We start from the raw sequence: 25313 nt of genomic DNA, 5'->3' as shown, positions 1-25313 counted from the left end.
CCGCCGGTAATATTTCCACCAAAAACTGGTAAACTACGCTGGTTTCTGATGAAAATGAGTAGAAATTAACCCGTTTCCACCGAATGTCACTCGAGATTTTTGCCCGATTTTTCCATAGGGTTCCTATTTCCGTCTTTTCCATCACTGTCACTGCTGACTGTCGTCCCTTGGAAAGTGCTTGGCACTTCGAACGAAGGAACAGTTTACAACAGCACACATCTAGCGCCGCCTCCGCACACGGGCCAAAGCAATCAAACAATATGGCGGAGTGTTTCGTTTGTCGCACCTAAATGAGGTGTGAGAATCTGTTTTTATTGTTTTGACTATCGGAAAGAAAAAATATTTTTTGTTTGACATGAATTTTTTTTTTTCGACTTCAGCTGTTGGCTCAATGCTATAGGATTGCTGAAAACGTGATTCCCCTCCCGGTCAAAGACAAAGGCGTCAAACTTCTTCCACGATGAACTTTGTGTTGTCATACTGCCTGAGCTTATCGATGTTATGCTGTAAAATCCTTAATGTTCGCGAGCCCTCAATTTTCGCGAATTTCACGAATTGAAGAATTCGCGAAATTTAAGGGCGCGCGAAAATTTCGGTCCTTAAGATTTTCAATGCAGGCGTCTGGAATTCGCGAAATTTAGTGGTCGCGATTATGTCATCTGTGACCGATCCGCAAAAAATAGGGGCCGCGAAAATAAAGAGTTTTACAGTATTATAATGCTCAGGAATCGCCTGTTCCTGCGTGTCCTAAATTGTCAGTGAGAGTACATATATTTTAGAAATAACGCAGCATATGTCACCATTCCGTCTCTGTTCCCTCATCTTGTCAAACAGTTGTGGTTCAACACGTGGTACACATTTAATTACTCTGTTAAAAAAATCCCGTACGTCTACTTTCCACACAACACTCCGAGTACCAATCAGCGCAACTTACGGAGGCAGCTCAGCGTATGGCGATGCCGAAACTAAAGCGCAGACCGCATGGCGCGTTTTTTCTACACACGAAAACGCGATGCGCTATGAACGCTCGCGCGGAAGCTGACGCGGGGGCACCCGCATGCAGACAAAGCCAAGCAACGTCGGCCGCGCGTTATCAGCGTTGCCAGATGACAGAATTCTCAACACGCGATGTAAATGTTGACGCAAATACTACAAAATGAGAATTAAATAAGCAAATAACTAATTAAAACGGGTTTGTGTGTCAAAAGAAACACCTTTTCAATTTTTATTTGGAAAATAAAAATACTTTTGAGCACTTTGAATTGTGCTGAATACGAAACAGCGTACTGCGCAGGATCACGCGATAGTTCGACCGACCCTCATTAGGCGAGAGCCGCTTCGACGCCTCGGCGCGCGCGTCTTTTTCTGGGTCGGCTAGAAACCAACGCTCCCGCAAAAACGCGCGCCCGCGCGCAGGAAATGACGTCAGTTTGACGCCGACGCGCCTGAATCGCGAGCAAAAACACGCCATGCCGTCTGCGCTTAATGTTTATACCAAAAAACGCAGCCTGAGTTGTGACATTACGCATTGCAAGCGTGACATTTTGCATTGCTTAATGTCACAACTCAGACTACATATGATTGGTCTAAATATATGCGTCTACGCCCTCATCCCTTGAGCTGCCTCCGTAAGCTGCGATGATTGGCTCTCCGAGTGTTGTGCGGGAAATTACGCGCCCGGGCTTTTTTAAGAGTGTAGATTTTACCCAATGTTCTTAGAGCACATTACAAAACCAAAGATACACAACTGCAACACGGCCTCTCAACCATCTCATTTTTTGTTTTCGTGACTTTATTCGTTCCTACGAAGTAATCGTCGACAAAGAGAACAGGAAGATAAAAAAAGGCCGCGGCCTTTCTCGTCCCGACAAACGCGACACTCTCGTAGACGTACAGATTCCGTATTTATAGACTTCGCGTCACCCAGGTACTAAGGTGATGCCGAGCTACGCTCCCCAGCTGAGCCGGACACGGCACTCCGGCCTGCGGCAAAGTGTTGCCTGTGGGGTGTTTGCCTCTCACAGAATGTGATCCAGCTATTGGCGTGAAGCGAGCCACGCAGTGAAGACGAGAGCTGAGGAAACATAAAAGCCACCACTCGAGTTCTTTTTTCTTTTTTTTTTTTTGTGTGTGCCGGGATTTGTAGTGTACATCGGAAGCACATGCGCTTCCATATGCTCATGATAGATCGTTGCAGTGCGATTCGGAAGCCTCTTGATCCTAGGCACTGTTCTGCTCACCCCTCGAACGCACGGCATGTCAACTTCATACAGTGCGAATTAACTTGAATGGCGGCATGAGCGAAATTTCTGTTGGTTGGTTTCGCAGCAACGACAGAATGCGTCTGTTAAAAACACTAAAAATTACCCTTTTTTTTCTTTTTTTCTTTTTTTTTTGTGCCGCCATTACTAATTGCGGCAGTGCGCTGCAGCAAGGTAGAAACGAGTAGCTTTTGCTGAGAGATTCCCTTTTGGCGTGCAGGCGTGGACACGGCTTACGTTAATCACGTCGAGGTTTATTGAAATTTTGCAGAGTAACCTATTTTTTTTTTTTGTAAAATCGACGCAGCACACAGAAATACGAAAACGAAGTAGAAGGGTGTACAGAAAAGCAAGCGCTGACTCTCATCTGAAGTTTTTATAAAAAGACGAATAAATAAAATTAAAAAAGAAAAAAACAGCAGACAACCCATCATGCCGTGTCAGCAGGTTTGAGGATAACTAATTTGTTATTCTCGCAGGTGTGAAGTCTAAAATAAAATAAAATAATTTGGATGCCTAGTTAGTTGAACATCTAAAGTATTAGCGCTGAGAGCAAAGTACAGAGGAGGACAGGACAAGCGCTACATTCAACTGACGTAAAAAAGAGAAAGAAAGGCACGAAGATAAATTTATATCAAATTAGAAAAAAAGAAAGGATTTACAAGGACTGAAATAAAATTTAAAAAAAATGTAATAGAAATTAAAGATAACAAAATCATTTCCTAAACTTAATTTGTTTTAACTTGCCAGCCTTTTGCTTAAATTTGTTTTTTAATATTTTACCTTTATACTTTTAGAGCGCAGCTCTTAGGCGCCCGTTTCCGGCTTGAGTGGCGTCGGCGTCGCCGTCGGCATAACCGGAAGGTCATGTGACTTCCCCCCCAGCAGTAGGAGGGAGGTGGGAAATGAGAGAGGAGGAGGAGGAGGAGAGGGGAGGAGGTGGAAGGATAAGGAGGAGGTGGAGGAGAAGGAGGGGTTGGAGGAGGAGGTTGAGGGCAGGAGGAGTAGCAGGCAGAATCACGCGGGAGGAGGAGGGAGGAGGGGTACACCATCCCTTCAGTACCCTTCCCTCCTCCTGCTCAAGTGCTGCGCTCCGATTCAACGTTACAGGTAGTTGTTAAAGGCTTTCATTTTAGAGCGCAGCTCTCAGGCGCCCGTTTCCGGCTTGAGTGGCATCGCCGTCGGCGTCGGCGTCGCCGTCGGCAAGACCGCGCGTGTTACGTGTGACGTCACTGATGGCGTCATCCGCATCGGCATCGTCACTGATGACGTCATCAGTGACGTCACTGATGTCGTCATTGGCATCGGCATGGTCATGGTCATCGTTACTATGACGTCATTGGCATCCGTATCGTCATCGTCACTGATGATGCCATCAGTGACGTCCCTGATGGCGTCATTGACATCGGCATCGTCAACGTCACTGGTGACGTCACTGATGACGGCACCACGATCACGTCACCCCTAGGAGTCACGTGATCCCGGTGACGTCACATGACCCCCGTGAGGCCACGTGACCCTCGTGAGGCGACGGCGAAGCCTCTCGGAGGCAGGAGTAGCAGGCAGGATGAAGAGAAAGGAGGGGCATACCTTCCCCTCAGTACCTTTCCCTCCTCCTCCTCAAGAGCTGCGCTCTAATTCGGCAGTACAGGAAGTTGAAAACGTTTTCATTTTAGAGCGCAGCTCTTGGGGGCCCGTTTCCAGCCTGAGCGGCGTCGGCGTCGGCATAACCGGGGGGGGGGGGGGGTCACGTGACCCCCCCCCCCGAGGTCACGCGACCCCCTCCCCCCCGAGGTCACGTGACCCCACCCCGAGGTCACGTGACTCCCTTCCCCCCCCCCTCCGATGTCACGTGACCCCCCCCCCCCCCCCCCGAGATCACGTGACCCCCCCCCCCGAGGTCACGTGACTACCCGCAGGTGACGTGACCCCCCTCAGTACCCTTCCCTGCTCCTCCTCAAAAGCTGCGCTCCAATTCGGCGTTACAGGGATTTGTAAACGGTTTTCATTTTTTTTTTATTTTATTTTTTCATTACTTTTTTTTTATATTATCCTACTCCTCCTTCTAATTTGTTTTCTTCTTTTTAGTTTTCCTTTTATAAAAATTTATCTTCGACCTTTTTTTTATCCCTTCATTACATTATACCTATAAATATCTCGGTGTTCATATAACTAACGATCTCTCGTGGAACATCCATGCCAAATATATCACTAACTACGCTAATCGCTTATTAGGCTATCACAGCAGTAACTTTTCCCTTGCCCCCTTTTTCACTTAAACATCTCCTATATAAAACTTTAGTGCACACCAAACTTGAATCTGCAGGCTCTATCTGGAACCCTGGCGTACCCCTAGCATCATCCATTGATTCCATTCAAAATTGTTCCGCACGTTTTATACTTTCTATCACCGCACAGCCAGCTTCACCTCCACGAAAGAGTCTCTATATTTGCCCAACCTCTCCTTTCCTAAAAAAAATAGCTCGCCTCTGCTCATTTGACAATACTGATAACTCTAAGGCCTCATTCACACAGCCGGCGTTTCTCCCATCCCGTCACCGTCGCGAGGGGCGTTCCCGTCAGGGGAAAGGATTTTCGGCCCGGTTTTCGCCGGAAAGCTGTGACGCGCCGGGCGCCGGGCGACGTGGGGAGCTGCTCTACGGCACCGACGTCCCGGCGTCCCGGTGGATGACGGAGTCCCACCCACCATCGAAAATCGGCCAATCACAAAATAGAAAAGTTTCGCTAAGCTTGGAAGATTTTTCATCGTTCCCTTGCCAACAATGAGCCAACGCTTGTTGTGTTGTTTTTCGTGTTCTTTTTGACAAGGGATGCCGCGAACTTTTTCGATTCGAAGTTTCGATGATCGAATCAAGCAGTTCGAAAGGTCGAAAGAATTTGAATTTTCGAATTTTTCATATTAAGAAATTCGATGGAAGTCGAATTTTCTACCTTATTACGCTGCAAAATGCGATGCTTGTCGAACTTTCGACCTTGATAGACTAAACAATTCGATAATTTTCGAACTTTCGAACTTCCTACGCTAAGAAATTCGATAATTTTCGAACTTATTAATCTAAAGAATTCTAAAATTGTCAAACTCTCGATTCCTGAAAAGTCAAAAGTTCGACGAACTTCGAACTTTTAGGGCAAAAGTTCGAAGCTCGTCAAACTTCGAAAGACCGCCGGGAGGTTTCATTTGGATTCAAGCAGTAAGGTACATTTGTAATTTTTTTTTTCTCAATTTTACATGGGGTGACGCATTCCTTGCGAAAGACAATGCCGTTTATTTCAGACATCTGGCATGCTTGGTTTTAGAAAAATAGATTCCCGAAGGAGCGAGGAAGGACGACGGGTTTTTGACAATTGTCGTTCGTGCCGTATTTGAAGCGCGCTATAGCCGAAGCTATTTATGGTAGAGATGTTAAACTTTTTAAGAATGATCTATATATAGCCTAGGTCAGTGTTGTCTTAAGATATGATTATTGTTGTTCAAGACAAGTTTCGAATAAATATCCAAACATGTACCTACGGACAATTATGCCCTAAACTTGGTAATTTTTTTCGCCTACATTGTTTGGGTATCGCATTTAAATTAACACCAGAGGCAGTACATATCATTACCATCTGCGGAATACAAAATAGTGTATTTATTGTTTTTTTTCACGTTGAGGAATAAATTAACTCATGGGGGAAGATTTATAAAATTGTTCACGTTCAGCGCGTCATAAAAAAAAATATTTTTTTTCTCATTTTACGCTTTTGGTACGTGTTTCTTTTGGCCTGTACACATGTTGGTAGGAGAAACTTGTTTCATAGTTCTGGGCCTCTGAATATGCAAGAATACAACACTTCCGGCGGGTTCTTAATACTTTTTTTTTCTCCAGCTTTTTATTTTGAATTTATTGTTGTGTTTATTTATTGATTATTTTTTACCAATGGCACAGTTATTTAGGTCGAAAAGACATAGCTTTGAACTTTCGAGCCACCGAGCATGTGACGAGTAGTGCCTCCTGACAACGAGTTTCTAAAAGCCTGTTCACACATGCAGCGGAGCGCAATAAGCATAGCACTGACCTCCTTCTAAGCACGTGCCGACGGGAGCGTTCGGCAGCTTTGTATCGCACCGTCAAAACTGTTGCTCATGGCATACGATAAGTACCTGACGGCACGTGAGCAGCGTTACATCAGCGCTTCGCTGCATGTGAGAACCGGCCTTAACAATGACCATCTACGCGATCTTTCATGCAGTGAAGAGCGACAGTAGCTATACATACGCATGAATAATTTCAGATTAAAATAAGCACGACCATGCCCTCTTTCCCCGTATTGTTTTCTTTAACAGTCCGAAATATGTGGGAGGGGGGGAGAGGCGACGACAGGATTGGATCCGATCCGATCCAATCCTGTCGTCGCGGCCTCCGTCGCTTTGCTTGCGCGGCCTGTTCGGACACCCTGCCGTCGCGTCCCCGCCCCGGCGTGCTCCCGTGACGGTGCCCGGATGGGAGAGGCGCCGGCTGTGTGAATGGGGCCTAACCCAGCACTTCTAACCTCATTATTTTCAGAACCATCATACATATCGCCGCGCATCGATCATCCACTAAAAGTTGGAATCCCCTACTGCATCACCTCCACATTTTATGCCTCCTTCCTACCCCTGACCTCCGTCGACTGGAATCGCGTTTCCGCATCCGTAGTCTCTCTTACTGACGCTGCTGATTTTAAAACCGCCTTAACTGATGTTTTTAAGAATGTTCTATAGCGATTGTATACCTTGTGTTTTTGTGTGTTTTTTTTATTTTAAATGTTCAATTTATATTTATGTATAATTCCACTCCTCTCTGTAATGCCTTCGGGCCCTGAGAGCATAATAAGTGAAATGAAATTAAATTAAAAGGTCCGTTGAAAGTATTACTTGTCCTGTATTGTCCTCCCTCGTCCTTTCTCTTTCGCGCAACTATTTAATGATTGGACCGAAGTATGTCTTGAGTTAACAGCGCACAAGACAAGGACAAAACGAGACACACAACGAGACAAACACAAGCGCTGACTCACAACTCCTTTGTATTCTTCTTCCACTTCCTCTTCACGAAACTGGTTTAAATACCAGATGATTACAAATGAAAACAAGTAAAAAAAGTGAAAGCCGTTTACAACTCCGTGTAACGCCGAGTTAGAGCGCAGCTCTTGAGGAGGACTAGGGAAGAGTACTGAGGGGGGGGGGGGGGTGGTTAGGTGACCTCAGGGGCGACCTCAAGGAGGGTGGTCACGTGACCAGGACGAACCAGCGTAGCGCAACGCAGTCGATACAACCATATGAACGCACCATTGGAAACTATCTCGGCATCGCTGCAATAAATATAGCGGTTACATAAGTGATGGTGATTCAGTTTGTCACGTTATTCTCTTGCAATGCAAACAGAACTCCTCGCTGTTTTTGAGTGACCACACTGCCGCTGAACACTTTTCCCTCCTGGGCGGGTCGGCAAGCCAGGAACTCCGGGATGTACAAGTGCGGAAGCAATCAGACAATCCCTTTACGGGCGCAGCATCCTTTGCTGCGGCCAATCGGGATTCCGATGCTTGTTTCGGTAAAACCCTATAAGGTCCCTTGTGCGCGTATGCTTTAATTAATGGGCTTACTTTAAAAGGCTGACAGTCGAACGGGCCGCTTGGATCGATTCGACGGAAAATTTTTTATTGATCGCAAGTATTAGGTAACTGTGTAATAGGGATGGCATTTAAAACGCCGAAAATCGAAATGCCGAATTATCGGAACGCCGAAATTTTAAAAACCAAAAATTCAATAAGGCAAACATACAAAAAGCCAAAAATTCAAAAAGCCGAAAACTCAAAACGTCGAAACATCAAAGTGCCGAAACATCAAAATGCTGGCATCTCCTAGTTATAGCGGAAGATAAAGTGTCTTGTTAAGTTAAATTTTCTTAGTAATGTGATCAAAGTTAGGCGAGAGGTTCCGCCGGCCGATGTGCACGCGCTTTCGCCCTCTTTTCTAATAGCCATGGAAGGTTGTCCCCGAGTTTGGGTACCCTTCGCGTGGTTCAAACCTTAAAAAAAAAAATATATATATATATATAAATTTCTGCACATCTCGTCGCATAACAACGATTCCTTGATTCTTGCATTTTGAGACAGATAAGTTGTGTGCAATTCCTCGAAAAAAGCTTAGAACGTCGACATTGACCCGGTTGCCCAGAGCAGCTGCCAAACGATTTTTGCACAACTTTTGCTTCTTGCTTTGTGAGCGGCATGGTTGGCCGCTGATCGCTCCCTCGATGTCGTCTTCGACTCTAGCTTGCTCCTTTATCACGGTAGGGATGAGCCGGAAGACGCTGGCGTTGTGTCCGCCGACCAATAGCTCCCATAGTCGGTGCCATGCCTCAATGGCGTTATTGACCCTTGGAAATTTGTTCTCAGCGAGGGCTAGCATATTCAAGAGGGATGGCGGGAATACCGGTCGACTTCGTATGATCGCGGCGGTGTTACCTTCGTTAACACGGCGGCGTGATTTCCCAAACAGGTAGTTCTCCTTCCACCATCGCAGCAGGTCAGAGGCTTCTTGCGGAAAGAGTGGTTTCAATGACGCGTAGCATCTCGTACTTCTTTGGTCGGCAAGAACGAAAGGGGTGCAAGGTGCCTCACCTTGATGGCGAAACCACCTAAATCATTTTGGCAGAGCACTGCCAGTCCTAGGTGGCTGCACTCTCCTCCATTCTGATTGGCAAAAGTGGAACAGACAACCATGCCCGTCCGACGACGGGAGCAACGACCGAATTGCGTTGATTGGTGCCACTTCGAAGTCTGTACTCACAGTTTTTGGACTTAGTGCAAGTCCCGTATCTGCGGCGAAGTTCAGCACTTTGAAGAGCATCTCAAACGCCATCTGGGCTCGTCGAGTAAACAAAAGAGAACACATGGCTATGAAAATGACCGTGAATTGTGTATAACTGTTCGAAAAGCGGCGACACAGTCCTATATGTTCCGTCCATGAGCCACATCGGAGCGCCGTTCAGTTTCCTTAAGCATTCGTCCGTGACAAAAATTAGTAGTTGAGCTCCATCTTCGCTGGTGCAGTCGCACCGCAGAAACTCCCGGCCGTCTAAAGTAGTTCTGAACTTGCCCTCGATAATGAGCTTCTGCACGACAGACGGCATGCGTTGGCAGTTCGCTTTCCTCTTCCTTCTCACAGTTTGGAGCAAAGCTTCATTGCTTCAAAAGTGCTGCCTTGAAGACGCTGCTACATCTGCCATGACCTTCTGTACAATCTTCACAGGTGCCTCGCCCGAGGTCGCTGCTAGATCTTTGATTCGTTCTTGAGTACGAAAAACTGTAACTCTAAGGATATCCTGAGCATAGCTTGCGTGGTTCACTGTCTTCAAGATGATCGTGTGAGTACTTTCTACAGGAAGGTCGGTAGTCACTCTAGCGTTGCATTCGCCTCGCTTCTCGCACCTCCAATAGTGTCTGGAACCTACTTTCTTGTCAAGCACGTAAACATAACCGTCCTTGCAGCTAAGTTTTGTTGTTTCAATTTGGGAGCATACCACAACCGCGTCTCCGTCCATTTCCCTCCGAATCAATGAAATGAAAACTGCCGCACATTGCTGCTTCTTTTGTACTCTGAACACTGGGCAGCTCTGTTTTTTTCTGCGGACCAATAAAAGCTTTACTGTCCGACTGATATGCCTAGATTTATGACAAATAGAAAAATACGAAATTTTACATCAGTGTAATATACTGATACTGCCTTTGCAGAACGACTTAAACAGGCTCGTCGGTAGAAAGTGACCTATTGGAAAAAGAACAAATGGTAGTCACAAAGCGCGTCATTTCTTTTTCGTGTGGTTTTTGGCGTTATGTCTTTTCGGCGCTTTGCGTATTCGGCATTTTGATTTTGCGGCATTTTTTTTTTCAGCGTTTAAATTTTTCAGCGTTGTGACTTTCGGTGTCTTCATAATCCGGCCTCTTGATTTCCGGCGTTTGATAGGGACGCGCGTAATAAGCTGGCTTCGTGAACCGAGTGATAATATCACTTTTTTTTTTCTCTTCCATTTACCAAAACAAACAAAGATATGGCCGCCTGTAATATTCGTTAGAAGGTTACCTGTCTCCCCAGGAGGTAGTAACGGTTTTCGCTCGCGTTAAAGACAGTGGTTTTGTTCAACGTGGTTACTTACATGTCGATTTGCGTGTCAAGCCCCGTTTTTTCGACTAGGAAGGAGAAAACATTCATTTCCCACGAAAGTTTCACGCATCAGGCCCTTGACCCGAGTACGAGTCTCGAAACTGAGATATCGTCTAGTGATCAGGGGCGGTAGAGCCGTCATCACCTGTCGGATATTTTCATAAGCAAAGTGACTAAGTGCTAAAGCCGCCACTCAAAACTTAGTTTCAATTTAAGTCGGACCTTAGTCGACGCTACAGTCTCGTGGAACCGGTCGAAGAGCGAGTGAAGCGCATCTCACGACGCTCGTCTTCATGGGTTAGCTACCACCGGCAAACCAATCATGCGCAAATAAAAACAAAAATATTTCATCCTTTGCCCTCTGGTGAAGAAGAAAGATCAGCGAAGCTGTACTCTGGTGGGACGACCTCAAGAACGACTTCTTGGGCAACCTCAAGGACGACGCCTAGAGGGCGACGTCTAGGACGCCCTCAAGGACGACTTCTAGGACCACCTCGAGGACGACGCCTAGAGGACGACGTCTAGGACGACGTCAGGGACGACGACGTCTAGGACGACCTGAAGGACGACGTTTCTGATGACATCAAGGTCGACTTCCAGGACGACCTTGAGAACTACCTCGCAAATTATTATGACATGTTCAGTGATTATGTCAAAAACTATTGTCGTTCCGTACGTCCCAAGAATATTGAAGAAAAAACTACTTTCTTACGCTCCTTATGCCTTCGTGACCGGAGTTGAAACCTCCGAGGGTTCGCCGCTAGTCGCCGAGAGATGACGTTCTAGATTGCGGTACTCCGCGCAGAAGGAGATATATAGTGCTCTAGTTTGGAGCACGTATATAAGGTTCGCAGCATCGCGACAGGATGGCGCCACAGCCCGACTGGCCAGGAAACACCTGCAAGCGTTGACAGATGGCGGCAGAGTGCATATTTTTAGAAGTTTGGCGATTCTACGTGTAGCAATGGAAACCGCACCGGATTGGGGGCTTATAGGGAGCGACGCCGTCACATTACACCCAGCAACCGAAGATCACCGGCGACGTCCCCCGTCCCTAATTTTGACGCCGCGCAGTGGGGTCCGGCGGGTGTATCGCTGGGACACGCGTTCAATCACCGGCTCCCTCCTGCCCCCCCCCCCCCGTCCCCCCCCCCCCTCCTCTCCCGTTCACGACGCTTCGCGGCGACATTCTCTGTATGGCTTATCACCAAATATTACCCTAGCTTGGTCTACCTGCACATGCCGCTTCGCGGCGCCCCGCCGCTGGCCCATGTATTCCCTACCTCCGCTGTCCCCCACTGCACCTCGTTTGCGAGGTGTTACTTCGCGCCGTCGTTCTCTATGACTACCCAAAACTGTGCGGCCGCCGTCCTTCATGCACACGTTTAAGGTGCAGTGACACTGGCGTTCGATTCGCAACCGTGAAGCGAATCCGCTGGTTTTCAATATCAAGCACGCGCGAAATTGTATTGCATGCTTAAGCAATCGCGTTCGCAACCGCTTTGCGAACATGGTTCAGCCGCTAATGCGAATATGACGTAAGGGTCCTTATCTGAGTCAACCAAAGAGAATAGGAGTTTCGGGGATGTTCAACCCACGGAAAAGTGCTGAGAGGCCGCATTCACTAAGATTTGTTTTTTATGTCCACTGCACGAAACGCTCACGCATTTAATCAGGAATCAGCGTAGCGGCGGCATCATCAATTTCGGCCCAATTTGTTTTCTACATAAACAAATCAAGATTACTCATGTGGTGACCAAATTTTGAACCGCACCAGCTGATCTTGACAGCCCCCCGGCAGCAGCAGTGACACTTCCCCCGTTCAAAGTGAGTGAGTCGGCGTAGCCTGCACCGATTGGAATTGCAACTGAAGCCTGGTTAGATGGGAGGTTTTGAGGCACTGTCTTAACTCCCGACCAAACTGACTGATCGTGACGCTAAAATCCGCTCGAGGCCGTCTCCGCGAGGCGATTTTCCCACGCGCAGTTCGCGTGGGAGGATCACCAAAACTACTGCCGTACGCGGCAGCGAGTTTTATTTAATAACTATCCATATCTGCTCTCCATATAAAGCGCGATATGACGTTCGGTACTCGGATATCACATTTAATTAGTTTAATCAACATAAGCCGTGCGCGGCAGTTAGTCACACTGTGTTTTATATTTGTATTTGATATGTGCATGTTTCGCGTTGAGCTAAACCTTTAGTTTGTGTTAGCTATTACAACTACACCTTCCAAGTCAATTATCTCTACTACATCGGAAGAAAGAAGGGAAAGAAAACAAGGGAAAAAAGACTGCAACCCTAGCCAGCATCAGGCATCATCTGTGATCCAACCTTGCCCTTGACGACAGTCAAAGTAGGAACACCAACGAGATCAGGGACAAACAGCCAATTACAAATTACTCCGGCAGCATCGTCAACCTTCGTGCATGGACATCATGCTCGTACACAAGCGGAACTGAGCTGCACCTTTTCACGACAACAGAAATTATACGCCATCTCCCTGTACTCGTGTTCACATTCAGACACTGATTCCCTCACCTCATCCCTCTGCTCCCTTCCACTCCCTTTCTCTTACCATCCCTTTCCCCTTTTAGCAATGCCTTCTAGCAGATGACCCAGCATTTCGAGCATTACGAAAATTTAAAAGGAAAGAACGCCACAATTTTTTTTTCTTCTAGGCCCGAGTTTTGTTAAACACGGTGGAAGATAAAAATGTGAATAGAAGGCTAGAAAAGAGGTAGAAATTCTAACTCAAGCTTCGCGCATCTTTCGTCAAGGGCACTGTCGGGGTGGGACTCGTCGCGCAGGCGCAGTCTCGCGCCACGCGGCCTTCGTGCCGGCGCGCTCGCACTACTCGCGGACTTAACGTGCGCGCGAATAAAGAGGTCTCCTGGTGCTCTTGTCATGCTGCGCCATCTCACGGTGTTCTTTAGAAATGGGAGCGAAATCCCCCACACACTTGCTCTGTGAAAAAGCGGCGCCGTTCAATCGCCTCTCTCTTTTTTTTCATGGTACCGCCAACTGCCCATGCAAAAAAAAAAAAAACAACAGCAGCAGAATCCCGTTTTTTGCCATGTCATGCACACTAAATGTGTCAAGAACCGAGGTACGGCACACTGTGCAGCGCACGAACTAAACACAAATCACACTTCATCCAGGTATAATCCCGATCAATATAGTCCAATAATACAGCTGATAAACTATTCAGCTAAATTCAGCGGAAAAAGTATGCCGCTAAACGTCACGGTATGGCGCGACACACTGTATTGCCACTTGACAATGCGGCGTCTTTTGACACTGACGTGACGCTACGTGACACTGTGATGTCAAGTGACGTGGTGATTTGAGTTTTCGTCGAGTGATATCGTGTGGTCGTCACAGGAGACTGGGCCGTCACACCACATTGTGATGTTACGAGACACCGTTACATCAAGTAACTCCACGGCGTGTAAGGGAGTGACGTCACTTTAGACTGTGACGTCACGTGCAACGCTTCCGCGGAACCGCTGAGAAACCTGTCCCATAGGATTTGTTGTCGAGAAAAAAAAAAACAAAAAAAACTACGGAGCAATTTTTCGGGTCACAGCTAATTTTGCGTTGTCGAAGAGCAGAATTTGTTGTTTCTTGATCCTACTCCAACCTGGTCAAGCGGATTGCAATCAGAAGTGGGATTACTCGCGCACCGTGTCACTTGCCAGGAGCATCTAAGAGTTCGACCGACGGATGTCACGGGGGTACCGGAGCATTTCCTCTTCATTATCCGAATCGCCGAAGTGGACTTTTACGGGGATTAAAGTGCCGAACAAAGTTCAGTTTAATTGTTCTTCGTTTCATTCGAGCTGTCCCAAAGAGAGCGCTTCCCTAAATAGCATCCCGCCCCATAGAGCTCGTTGTTGTCATTTGAGCAAAGTACATTGTGTAGAATGTGCCTCTTTATGTCTTTTGAGTCTAGTTTTCCCCGCGTCTCTTATAAAGTTGTTATTATTGTCCTCAGCAAAGCGCAGGTTGTTGCGTATGCCCTTTACGGCGGAGACACTTCTTGACAAAGCAGTGCGAGCTGAACTCGGGTCGCGCTATTGAACCTGACAGCCATCGTTTATAATTCTACGCCTTTTTACCAAATATTTTGAGCATCTAAGCAAAAAACGTGGCAAGGGCGAAGATTTTCTCCGTCTTGGAATCTCAGCACATCTCTTTAGATTCGAGGCACGTTCACTCCGTAAAACGGGGAGCTCAGAAGGAAAGCTTACTTGTAAAGAAGTGTAACAGTTCTCGAGGGAAAAGTAAATAATTCCGCAGAAGCGAACAACAATAATAAGCAAAACAAAAACAGCGTTACGTTGTTCCTTTAACCCGCGGTGTTGTGTTAAACTGGCGAAATAGTGTTCTTTTGTTTCCATACTTCGTTTGCTAAATTCTGTTCCTAAAAAAAAAAAAAAAAAAAAAAACATTCATTGCTTTGGCCAACAGGATACAACCTAAAGTACCTGTCTTGTGTGTACTTTGTTTTACAGAGAAGCTGTTTATGGCTAGGATTCCGTGAATGTTTCAAGTGCGTCAACAAAACTCAGGTCCGAATTTGATGCAAAATCTCTACACTCTATGCAAAAGCTTATACGTCTCATCACTTGGATATGCATTTTCAGTAGGTGATTTATCAATAGCCACCATTTTCAAGATGAGTAGACTCTCAGGTAGATAATTTAGGTTTCTCAAATATTTCCACCTGCGCGACCCACGTCGGCCATGCTTACGCTCGCACCACCCTCTCTTTGTCGTCGTTCTAAGCCCCCGCTTGCGTGCCTAGTTTCCTTTCCTTCCGCTCTCCCGGGTCCCATCGAGCGCGTCTATTTTCCGCCGGGTGGTGGTCACGTCGCGCGTGTCTAGTTTCCGCCGGCTCTGCGGGGCGGGTCTGTGTCGTGTGCTAAACAGCTTCGCTCGTCATCCACCATCACCGATACCCAAATTTTACGATTTTTGTTTTCGACATAGCCTTAGTGCCGTTTAATCGCACTATATATATATGTCTCTGCATCTACCGAAAATATCATCTTTGTCAAATCACGTGCAGCCATGTTTGACGAAGCAACTAAATTTAAAAAAAAATGGCTTGAAGAGCAATTCGTAACTTGCAGGTTAATCGAAACGCAGCACTATAGTCGCTGTGAGGATGAGAAATTCAGGGCGTCTCGCTCTTGCAGTGACCGGCCTTCAGCACGGCGGAAGCGTCTGTCTTCCGCCATACTTCGAATGCGCGCGCACGCTCGAGGGCCACGAGAAGCAGGAGCGTACTCGTAGATATAAAGCCCCCGTTGCAGGCGGGACAACAAAGCTCCTCTCTCGGCTTCTCACGCTGTCAGTTACTGGGCTTATTGAATTTAGTTCTGCTAGCCTGTACCCATCCAGAAAGATGCTGCGCGGTGCAGAAAAGTGAAAAGCGTGTACTTCCATTTCTATGTTTTTTTATATATATGGTGCTTTTATAAGCCAAATATGGCCGTACGTTAACCGAGTGCAGCTGGTGCAAGTGGTGCGGGTAAATCGACTGAACCTACTACAAAGAAGACGATCTGAGCAAAAACCCGAGTGTGGTCCCGTGATGTAAGCTAGGAAGGTAATACTTAAATGTAGCCTGCCGATACGGCGGATATATACTAATATCACTCAAAAAGCCCGAGTCATTTTTGTAGCTATAGCTGTCAGCAGCTCTTCTTCCACTTGAAATGACATAGGTAGTCCGTGATGGATATCGCCACGAGACGTTACAATATTACAAAAATCACATGACGCCATGATGTCATATGACGTCATTTTGTCATGCGACGACATAACGTGACATTGTATATACTCTTTTGAATTGTTATAGTTGACCGCGTCACTTTCCCAACTGATATAGGCGATGGTTTTTTCATGTAAGGTGAAATATAGTGCAAAAGTTAAAGATACACATTAGGAAGCGATAAATTGTCCCAACTTCCGATGTTCCTACTGTGGATTCACACGCCACTGCTAATTTCTTATAAGGCTAAGGGCTAATCGTATAATTTGAAAATGAACTGCGTTATCCAGAGGAGCTAATTACGGCGCTCTTCGTTCCGAAAAAACACACAAAACAAGTAATTTAATCTTGTATTTTTTTAAGAAGTTCATTTTTCCACTAAATTAAATGCTCCTACGTTTGACAAAATTTAGCCTCAGTTGGGGAACATCAGTTCGTAGAGACATTCTGTTGTTTTGTCTTAAAATTTGATCCAGGACATGTTATGTTCCCGAAATGTTGGATTTTGTCACCGCCGCCAGGGTTATATTCTGACTGAGTTTAAGCTTTTTTCTACTACGCGTCCTTTATTTATAAGGGCCACATAAATACGCTTTCACTTTCTCTTACGGACCCGGTAGCTGTTGTCCGAAGTAGGCGAAACGCACCTCGTTTGTCGAAGCCGTAGACGTAGTGCGGGCAGTTGACCTGGGCCATGGTCCCTGCAAGAGCTGGTTGCCAGCATAGGATTCCGTCCCAGACGCCGGGACATGTCGGGAGTCCTGCGTACGCACGCATGCAGGCTTATTTGAGGCAACAATGTTTTCGCGAGACACAAGAAACGCTGTGCGCGTTGCATTCTTGGCATCATATGATCGCTCTGCAGTCAATCAAACTGTGACATTAGTTGATACTATGGCGCTTGGAACGCGTCTCCGATTGGTGCGTTTACCGCGTCCAGAAAAGTGGGTCCTCGATTTCCGACTGATGACGTCAGAGAAGTGTCGCGCTGTCGACGGTCCCGATCCTGGCGGCGTCCCAACAATTTTGGTGGATGTGGCAGACGACTGTTCTGCTGGATGTAACTCTCCAGTGTGGCAGCCCGCGGAAGTTTCGGCAACCAGAAGTTGGGACGCTGCGACGAGAGCGACACTCGCGTTCGATCGTGATTTTCGCCAGCATTTCTACGATCAACCGCTAGGATTTCGACATCCGACAGCGTGACACTCCGGCTTTGATGACGTAACTTGTTGCCGTTTTGGGACCACTTCTGATGTATTGGTGAGATAGGACGCTAAAAACACCAGTCGGAGAGGCGCTCCAGGCACCATACCGATACAAGAAACGAACGAATCATAAAAGAGCGAAAAAAATGTAATTAAAGATTACGCCACGCGTTCCTTATTTTAGCGGTGACTAGAATCATGTGGTAACTGACGGCTTACAAAAAGAAAAAAAAAGAAAAAAGGAGGGCTTTGCTTAGTTACTGGACAGAAGCGGCGAAGGCCAGGGACAAAGTGAAGGAGGTAAGGACAACATAGAGTGTTGCCTCCTTTACTTCGTCCCTGTCCTTCGTCGCTTCTATCCAGACATGAACCAACTAGCCCAACAGAACGTTTTCTTGGCTTAGTGCATTCACGCTTGTCTCTTCGCGATTCGTTCCTCGCCGTTCTTTACGTTACTGCTGCAATTCCACCGGATGCTGTGCGGTTCCTTATCGAGGAAAATTATATGGATACATACGACCGACATCGCCTAATACCATATGAAAGACGCGCATAAAAAAGAATAGCTAGTTATTTTATTTGTAGACGACACGAGTTTAAGTGACTGAAAACATGTTCCTATACTTTTTTGCGCGTGATAAACGTATAAAATGCGTAATGTAGTCGGCTCCGGTGCGCCACATCCATTAAAATGAAAGTTCGCTAATCGCAAAAGTCTTTAAGATTAGTTTATAAACAAATTTTATTAATGTGCCCTCTCAGAGGCAAAATATGTTAGGCAACCATAGCCGGACATAATTTGGCTTCTGTGTTTGTTTTAAGTGGGATATTATATGATATATGGTTCTTTCTTATGATAATCTGGGATATGGGTCGTAGGGGTCATTTTTCTGCTTCAAGGGGGTAATAGAGGATGTCCCTTCAAAATAAACCCAGTTAACGTAAATACACCGCTATATGAACGACACTTTCAAGGACAAACTGCCTATATACTTGGATTATTGTCTCGTTATTCTGAACAAGTCACATTATGTACAACTTTTGGGAGAACGGAGATGTTCGTATTGAAGAAACGTCAAGCTGTAAAATGCTCAGGCTTCTTCACTCACAGCCTCAAGCCGATATCTACTATAGTTGAGCATATATCCATAAAACTTATTACTTATTAGAACTGTAATTATAACCGAACTATATGTAGGCCCAATATTTTGCGAAATAAATAAAGATATACATTATAAAGCTTTCAAATTGATGTAAGCGTCAAAGAATGCTTGAGGTTTCATCTCTCTCGAGCTATGAGAGAGTGCATTGGGTTTCTCAATGTCGCTTTTGAGAAACACACCTTTTCGTTGCATACAACAAGTATGAAAATGTAAGTACAAAAATCAATTTCTAAAGTATTCTTGCTATGGGGACAACGGAACTCGTAAGCGTCTTCAACGGAATACTGATGTGTAAATATAAATATACTAAAAAACACGCTTTGAAATAACTCATATACTGTTAGCAAAATCAGGAAAACCTATTACGGCCATTATATATTTTTCGCGTTCATGAATATTTTTATTCGATATTCACAACCTGGTTACACTTCAAGTGCAGCCAATCAGTTGCGGAATGAGTCTAGGGATAATTCCTTCCGTTTGCCGCCTCAGTAAGCAGGCCTAGAGCAGTTACCAGCTTTTAGGTGGCCTCACTACGTAGAGTCCGCATGTCCCAGTTAAAAATAATGGTAGCATAAGATATTTTTTTTAATGTAGTGCTCAAGTGGGATATTCTTGAAAAGTGGGACGGATTCAAAACCATTTCTTTGCGTCATCCGTTTCATTTTACTTTCACATCCATTTGGCTTTCAAAACTGTTCCTTTATTACGACGATCTCTTTAAAAAACACACACAAACATACAACCCGCTACAAAACCATCTGGGCGTTTGTGCTTAGGCATCTTGGCACTGTGCTTTGGTGTGCGGTATTGCTCTGCAGTACGGCTGTGGAGTACGTGGGTACAGCGCTGACTCTGGAGACTAAAAGTTGGTTTACTCGATGCCTGAAATGTGGCGGAAACCACGGACTTCATTTTAGGGGCATGCCCGTGACTATACCCGAATTTAAGATCGAGCCCTTACTTTTAACCTTTTCTAACCATGCGCAAAGAAAGAGAATAGCCTCACTTAAGGAAAGGTGCCATTTCGATTCAGGAACCCGCTCCACACTTTCCTTATGTAAAGAACGGGAGAAATACTTCTTCGTTGAATAAGTAAAGTATCAACGAATCTGGGGTCGAGATTAAAATTCAGTTTGGTCCGAGAATCCCTGAACAATACTGAGTATGTTTTTAGCAATTATTCCGACCGTTGATGCGTTTTATGATGCCACACAGCTAAAACTAGGAATGCGGAATAAATACGACGAAAAGTAATCCCTGAAGAAGGGGCACAAGAAGGACAAAGGACAAACACATATCTCCAAACACAAGGTGACTGGAGCGCGACCGAAAAAATACGTCTGGTTCGGGTATCAAACCCGGGACCTCTCCCCTTCCAGTAGAGCGCTCTATCAACTGAGCTAACCAGGAGTTCTAATTCAGTACAGCAAACGGGTGAAAGCCTTGCATTTGAAGGTTACGATTATAATTGAAGTAAATGCAAAGGTGCAAGCGAGTTGAGCAAAAAATGACGAAAATGATCCCTGGAGTGTTTGTCCTTTTTCCTCCTTGTGATCCTTCTCGTGATTCTTGTCCAGCTCGCTTGCGCCTTTGCATTTATTTGCATTATAATCAGAATAAACATTGCGCGTATTTTGACCTTCCATTAGGTGCGTCGCCTTCTCGTCTGGCAACGACACGTTACTTGTTCGCGCGTTTAACAGCTCCGTTCAACGTTGCTGAAACACTCAGTAGCGAAGCTCACCCTTGAAACCCGGACTGCTCGTACCCACCGAGACCAAAGGAAATGTGATGACAGCACCACCCTTTAGCGACCAGTCAAAACTTGAAAGTTCAAATCTCTCGCTACGGCGAAAATGCACTGCGAGATGGCGCCACCGACCCTTGCGCGACTCGTCCTCAACCGATACGTGCAGGCGTGCACAGAGCCGTATATGGGGAGAGTTTGGTCAGTCCATGATCACGCCGCCGTAACGCTCTCCTCCCGAGTGAGCCAATCAGCACGCGGCGCAGAGCGAGAGGCATGAGCGCATGCGCGTGAACTCCCGGCCGCTCCCAGCTGGTGGGGAGGGCCGCCATTTTCATTCATTCTTCCGGCGGAATGCATGAGATCGGCATCTAAATCTCGATTATTTCATTTAATATCGCTGGCTCTGGCAAGAAAATGACATTCTGTTATTCCTTGGTGGTTTAAAAAGCTAATAAATTAAGATTTTTCGGCGTATGGCCACAAACTTTTTGTTCAGACGAAAAAGAAGTCGGCCCGTAGCAGACGACGCGTAGCCTCAGCAGTGCTCATCTCCGACAGCGTTGCTAAAAAATGGCGGTCATCTCCTCTCTGCTCCCTTCTTTCTCTCTCGCCCCTTCGGCGCTCTCCTCCCTTTCATTTACTTTTCTCCTCTTCGGCGCCTTCGTCGCCACACCCACTGGCCAAACTCTCCCAATATACGGCTCTGGGCGTGCAGTTCCCGGAGTGGCCTCTGCGGAAGAAACGGCGGTGTTGCGATCGCCAAAGGCAACCGGCAATACAGTTTGGCGCTACACGTTGCGCCATCTAGCGGCCGCAAAATAAAAGCAATTTGGTAGGCCAGGACGACGCGGGTCGCGGGACTGCTGGCGGGAGTATTTAGAAACCACGTGTGAACCTGGAATTTCGAATCGGCTTGAGCCTTTTTGGAACCGCTTTTCGTAAAATTAAGTCCCAACTTCACGTCTCTGCGACCTCACCGGGTTCCTGTGGCATCTCGCCTACACCTAGAGTTCCCCCTAAAATAAACGTTAATACTGCTGCGTGAAAGACGGGCACAGTCGCGAAGGTGACTCAAGCGTCAAACTTTACCGTTTCCCTTCGCAATCTTGGGAATCGATATGGCGACAGAAGTGGATTACTGCAGTTCGACGGATCAGGCAAGTAAATTTTACATAAATTGTTGAAGTGAACGAAAATATATGTGTAGGCTTGAAAAGTGGCCTGACGAACTCGTTTTGCAGATTACTCGGCAAAATAACATATTTATACAAGTTGTTTACGAGTCACTTAGGCATTCACATAGAGAAAAACGGTAGGAACATTCGGGCCGATTGTTGCTTCGCTGTGACGTCGAGAATAGGGTGATCAGGGCTTCAAGCGAGAGGCCCGTCGGCCCGTTCCACGTGCGTAGCCGCTCGGCACGCCCGGTCGCAACCAAAACTTTCCACACCTCTGAGTATTCAACTAGTAGATTTTCGTAGCACATAAAGTTTTGTTTGTTTCGGCAATCAAATTTAATGCTAAGTCTGGCAACGAATGTGACGGCGTACAGAAAAGAGGATGTTAAAGTTCTTCTTTAGAAAATGCTCACGGGAAGCGTAAATATACTTCTCAGACGTTCAGTTTGTTGCAGGTCGCCTTTTTACACCAGGATTCGCAGTGTGCATAATATTCTCTAGCATGCAGAGTTTGGTTCTAATTATCCCCATTTTATCCTAGTGTGTGGGGGCGTCGGAAGAAGAAGAGGACGGCCGAGCGAGGCGCGAGCGGGGTCCAGCAGGCGAGGAAAGGGGAAGAGTGTGCTGCACGAGGATGAGGCCGGACAGGAACGATAGAGCCGTTCTGGCTGGTCTAGCCTTGGGTGCGTTCATGCGCGCTATGCTAAGGGTGGAGACATCTGGCCATTTTGTCTCACACATTTATTTTTAGTTTTTGTTCAGAAGCGCGTTAAAGAACGTGTCCCTGCACGCGTTTTTGGCTCTGACTGTGCTATGGCGGCATTTTTTTCGTCAATTTCTTTCGATTTTACCCGTGAGCGCGTGCTGTCGGCATCGGGTACTACAAAGGGTGGCATCACCCTATAGACGCTTTGCAGCAGCTGTGCGTGGGTGCCGCCATAACCGACCTTCAGTTTTTCTTTCCGCTTATTACTTCCACTTCACTTAATCGTACCACAGCAGAACAGGTTATGGCCCTTTTATTTTCTACTGTGTTCTGCTCCACAGCACTGACCCTTGTGGAGGCTTGTCAACGCCCGCTTTAGTTACTGGGAATCTGAGAAAGACAACTGGAGATCAACAATGGCGGCTGTAATTTGGAGCGTGTATAAAGCGTCTATACCGAAAGACATTGAGGCACCTATAGTCTAGCCCATAGCGATTGACGGGTGCATTCTACCATCGAGGTTCGGATCAAAACCGGCGGAAACGGTGAGCCCTGGCCATACCGGCCTGGGCTATGACGGTCCCTGAGTGGCTCCGCAGCGAGACCCTGGTTGTGATAGCCCGGAACAGCTAACCTACGCAGCGCTGGTGTTGAAAGGACGATCCACAGGCCTGCACACGGACTCCGACTGTTTTCTCTGAAGAACGGGCGACAACCAGAGTCGGCGGGTCCGGAGTGCAGGCTTTTTATTTATTTATTTATTTATTTATTTATTTATTCAGGTTACCTCGCAGCGCCTAACTAAGGCATTATTGCGAGGGAGGGATGCACATACATGAGCAAATGTACAAAATCACAGGGCACGATAACATGAGCGCGCAAAACAGATTTGTAGTATTTACATGGTATACTCACTTGAACAGTGGCATGGGCATGAGTACGCACAAATCAGTTGAGGAAGTCACCATTTACAATATTATCGAAGAACAAAGCCGTAGATGTGATGTTGATTGTATCTTCCGGTAGAGAGTTCCAGTCGGTTGTTGTAGAGGGAAAAAAAGAAGTTTTAAATACATCCGTCCTACAGTTGTACTCTCTCACTTTTTTGAGTGATCTCTTCTTCCTGATGTGAAGTGGGGAGGCAGCATGTAGTTAGCTTTATTTATGCCGAGGTAATTATGAAATATTGCCGCGCGCAAGGCTGAGAAAGCAACGCTCGGTCACGGTCCTCCAGAAAGTTCCCGTTTATTCATGTACCGCACGTAACTTCTATCATTTATCCCTGCTTTTGTTTTCTAGAAAGTGCGTGTTCATTCTCGCCCCGATCACGCGACGCTCGAACCGCTTTCGCCGAATCTTCAAGATAGCGGCGCACTCTAGATAAGGGGCCGCCCGCGACCTTGTCGAGTCAGTTTCGCCCCAGCGTTCGACTCTGCTGACACGCCGACTTCGTCGCCCGCGACGCTCTGCTTTCTTCCGTTTCCTTCTTTATTTTTGGCACAAGTTCGCCACATTAAACGTTTATTTATTTCTGTTTATTTCTTGTTTATTGGTCACCACCCGTGACATTCTGGTGGAGGTGCGGGGTAATCGCATGTCCGTACAGCGCAGCCCCCCAAGTTCCCGCAGTACAAGTCCGAATCCAAGCTCCCGAGGACCCAACGAAGACCAGATCGAGACTCGATCAAGTCGCCGCACCCAAGGGCTAAACCCGGAATACGGACTTCTACCACCCAGGACCAGGCAGCCGACGATGGCCAACCAGTCGCAGACCCCCGCCGCTCCTGCCGTCGTCTACCTACCCGTCGCTCCTCGGACACCGGCTCCGTTCCACGGCGAACTCCACGAAGACGTTGAAGATTGGATCGACCAATTCGAACGCGTCGCCCGCCACAATAGCTGGACCAACGAGCAACGGCTGCAAAACGTGTACTTCTCGCTCGAGGGGACTGCCAGAAGCTGGTATGAAAATCACGAGTCTTCATTGACATCCTGGGACATTTTCAAGAGCCAGCTGAAGGCGACATTTGTCAACCAGCATCGCCGAGAGAGAGCCGAAGACTTACTGCGCACCAGGACTCAAGGCCCCGACGAGAGCATCACCAGCTTCGTTGAGGATGTTCTTCGCCTGAGCGCCCGCGCCGATCCTCAGGCTACAGAGGAGAAGAAGCTGCGACACCTGATGAGGGGTGTCAAAAGCGAGATATTCGGAGGTCTCATTCGCAATCCTCCGACAACTGTCGACGGGTTCGTCACGGAGGCGACGAATATGGAGCGTGCGCTACTAGCACGCGCCAGACACTACGAGCGGCACCCTGGCGTGACTACTCTGGCGACATCCGGATACGACCTTGGTACCGACCTCCCAGGCATCCGTGACATCATCCGTGAAGTCGTCCGGGAAGAAATCCGCAAGATGCTCCCCGCTACGGATCGCTCGTCCTCCCTGTCGCTCGCCGAGGTCGTCCGAGAGGAAGTCCACCGAGCCTTCCAACCTGAGATTCCGATCAAAACGACGACGCCAGAGGAGCCTACTCTGAGCTACGCCGCCATGGCCCGAAGATCGCCGCAAGCTAACCGCCAGACCACGGCGCCACCCCGACGAGGCCCTCCGATGCCACAGTATCCTCGACGCCAGGAAGGACAAGTCCACGACGTTCGCCCGGAGCAACCCTCGTCGAGGAAGACCGACGTGTGGCGAACGGCCGACCGACGCCCGCTCTGCTACCACTGCGGGGAAGCCGACCATGTGTACCGCCGATGCCCATACCGACGACTCGGGCTGCGCGGATTCCACCCAAACGACCCGCGCCCCCGGTGTGGTGAACGCCCTCGGGAGATCGACGAGTACCTGCGACGACCCCAGTCCCCCGAGCCTGCGTCCCGCCGAGAGTTCCGGTCGCCATCGCCACGACGTCCAGCTTCGCCGATGCACCGACCCCGACGTGAAAGCCTGTCGCCCCTCGCTCCTCGCCGGGGAAACTAGGCGCGGCAACCCCTGGAGGTGGAGTTGCCGAAGACGACCGACGTAAAGAGCCTCCAAGAACGCCGGAGCG

The 25313-nt window shown here is 47.4% G+C and overlaps 1 protein-coding gene across 1 annotated transcript in view; it reads right to left on the bottom strand.

The window, feature by feature from the left end:
* Window positions 1-25313, bottom strand: part of LOC120841721 (parathyroid hormone/parathyroid hormone-related peptide receptor-like) — a 294650-nt gene that overhangs the window by 211580 nt on the left and 57757 nt on the right. Inside the window, exon 2 of the mRNA XM_040212683.1 lies at window positions 16900-17013. Within this exon, the coding sequence (XP_040068617.1) occupies window positions 16900-17013 (114 nt within the window). The remainder of the gene's footprint in view (window positions 1-16899; window positions 17014-25313) is intronic.

Source organism: Ixodes scapularis, unplaced genomic scaffold (genome assembly GCF_016920785.2).
Source record: "Ixodes scapularis isolate PalLabHiFi unplaced genomic scaffold, ASM1692078v2 PGA_scaffold5__190_contigs__length_132052651, whole genome shotgun sequence".
NCBI lineage: Eukaryota > Metazoa > Arthropoda > Arachnida > Ixodida > Ixodidae > Ixodes > Ixodes scapularis.
This window is presented reverse-complemented; position numbering and strand designations above follow the sequence as displayed.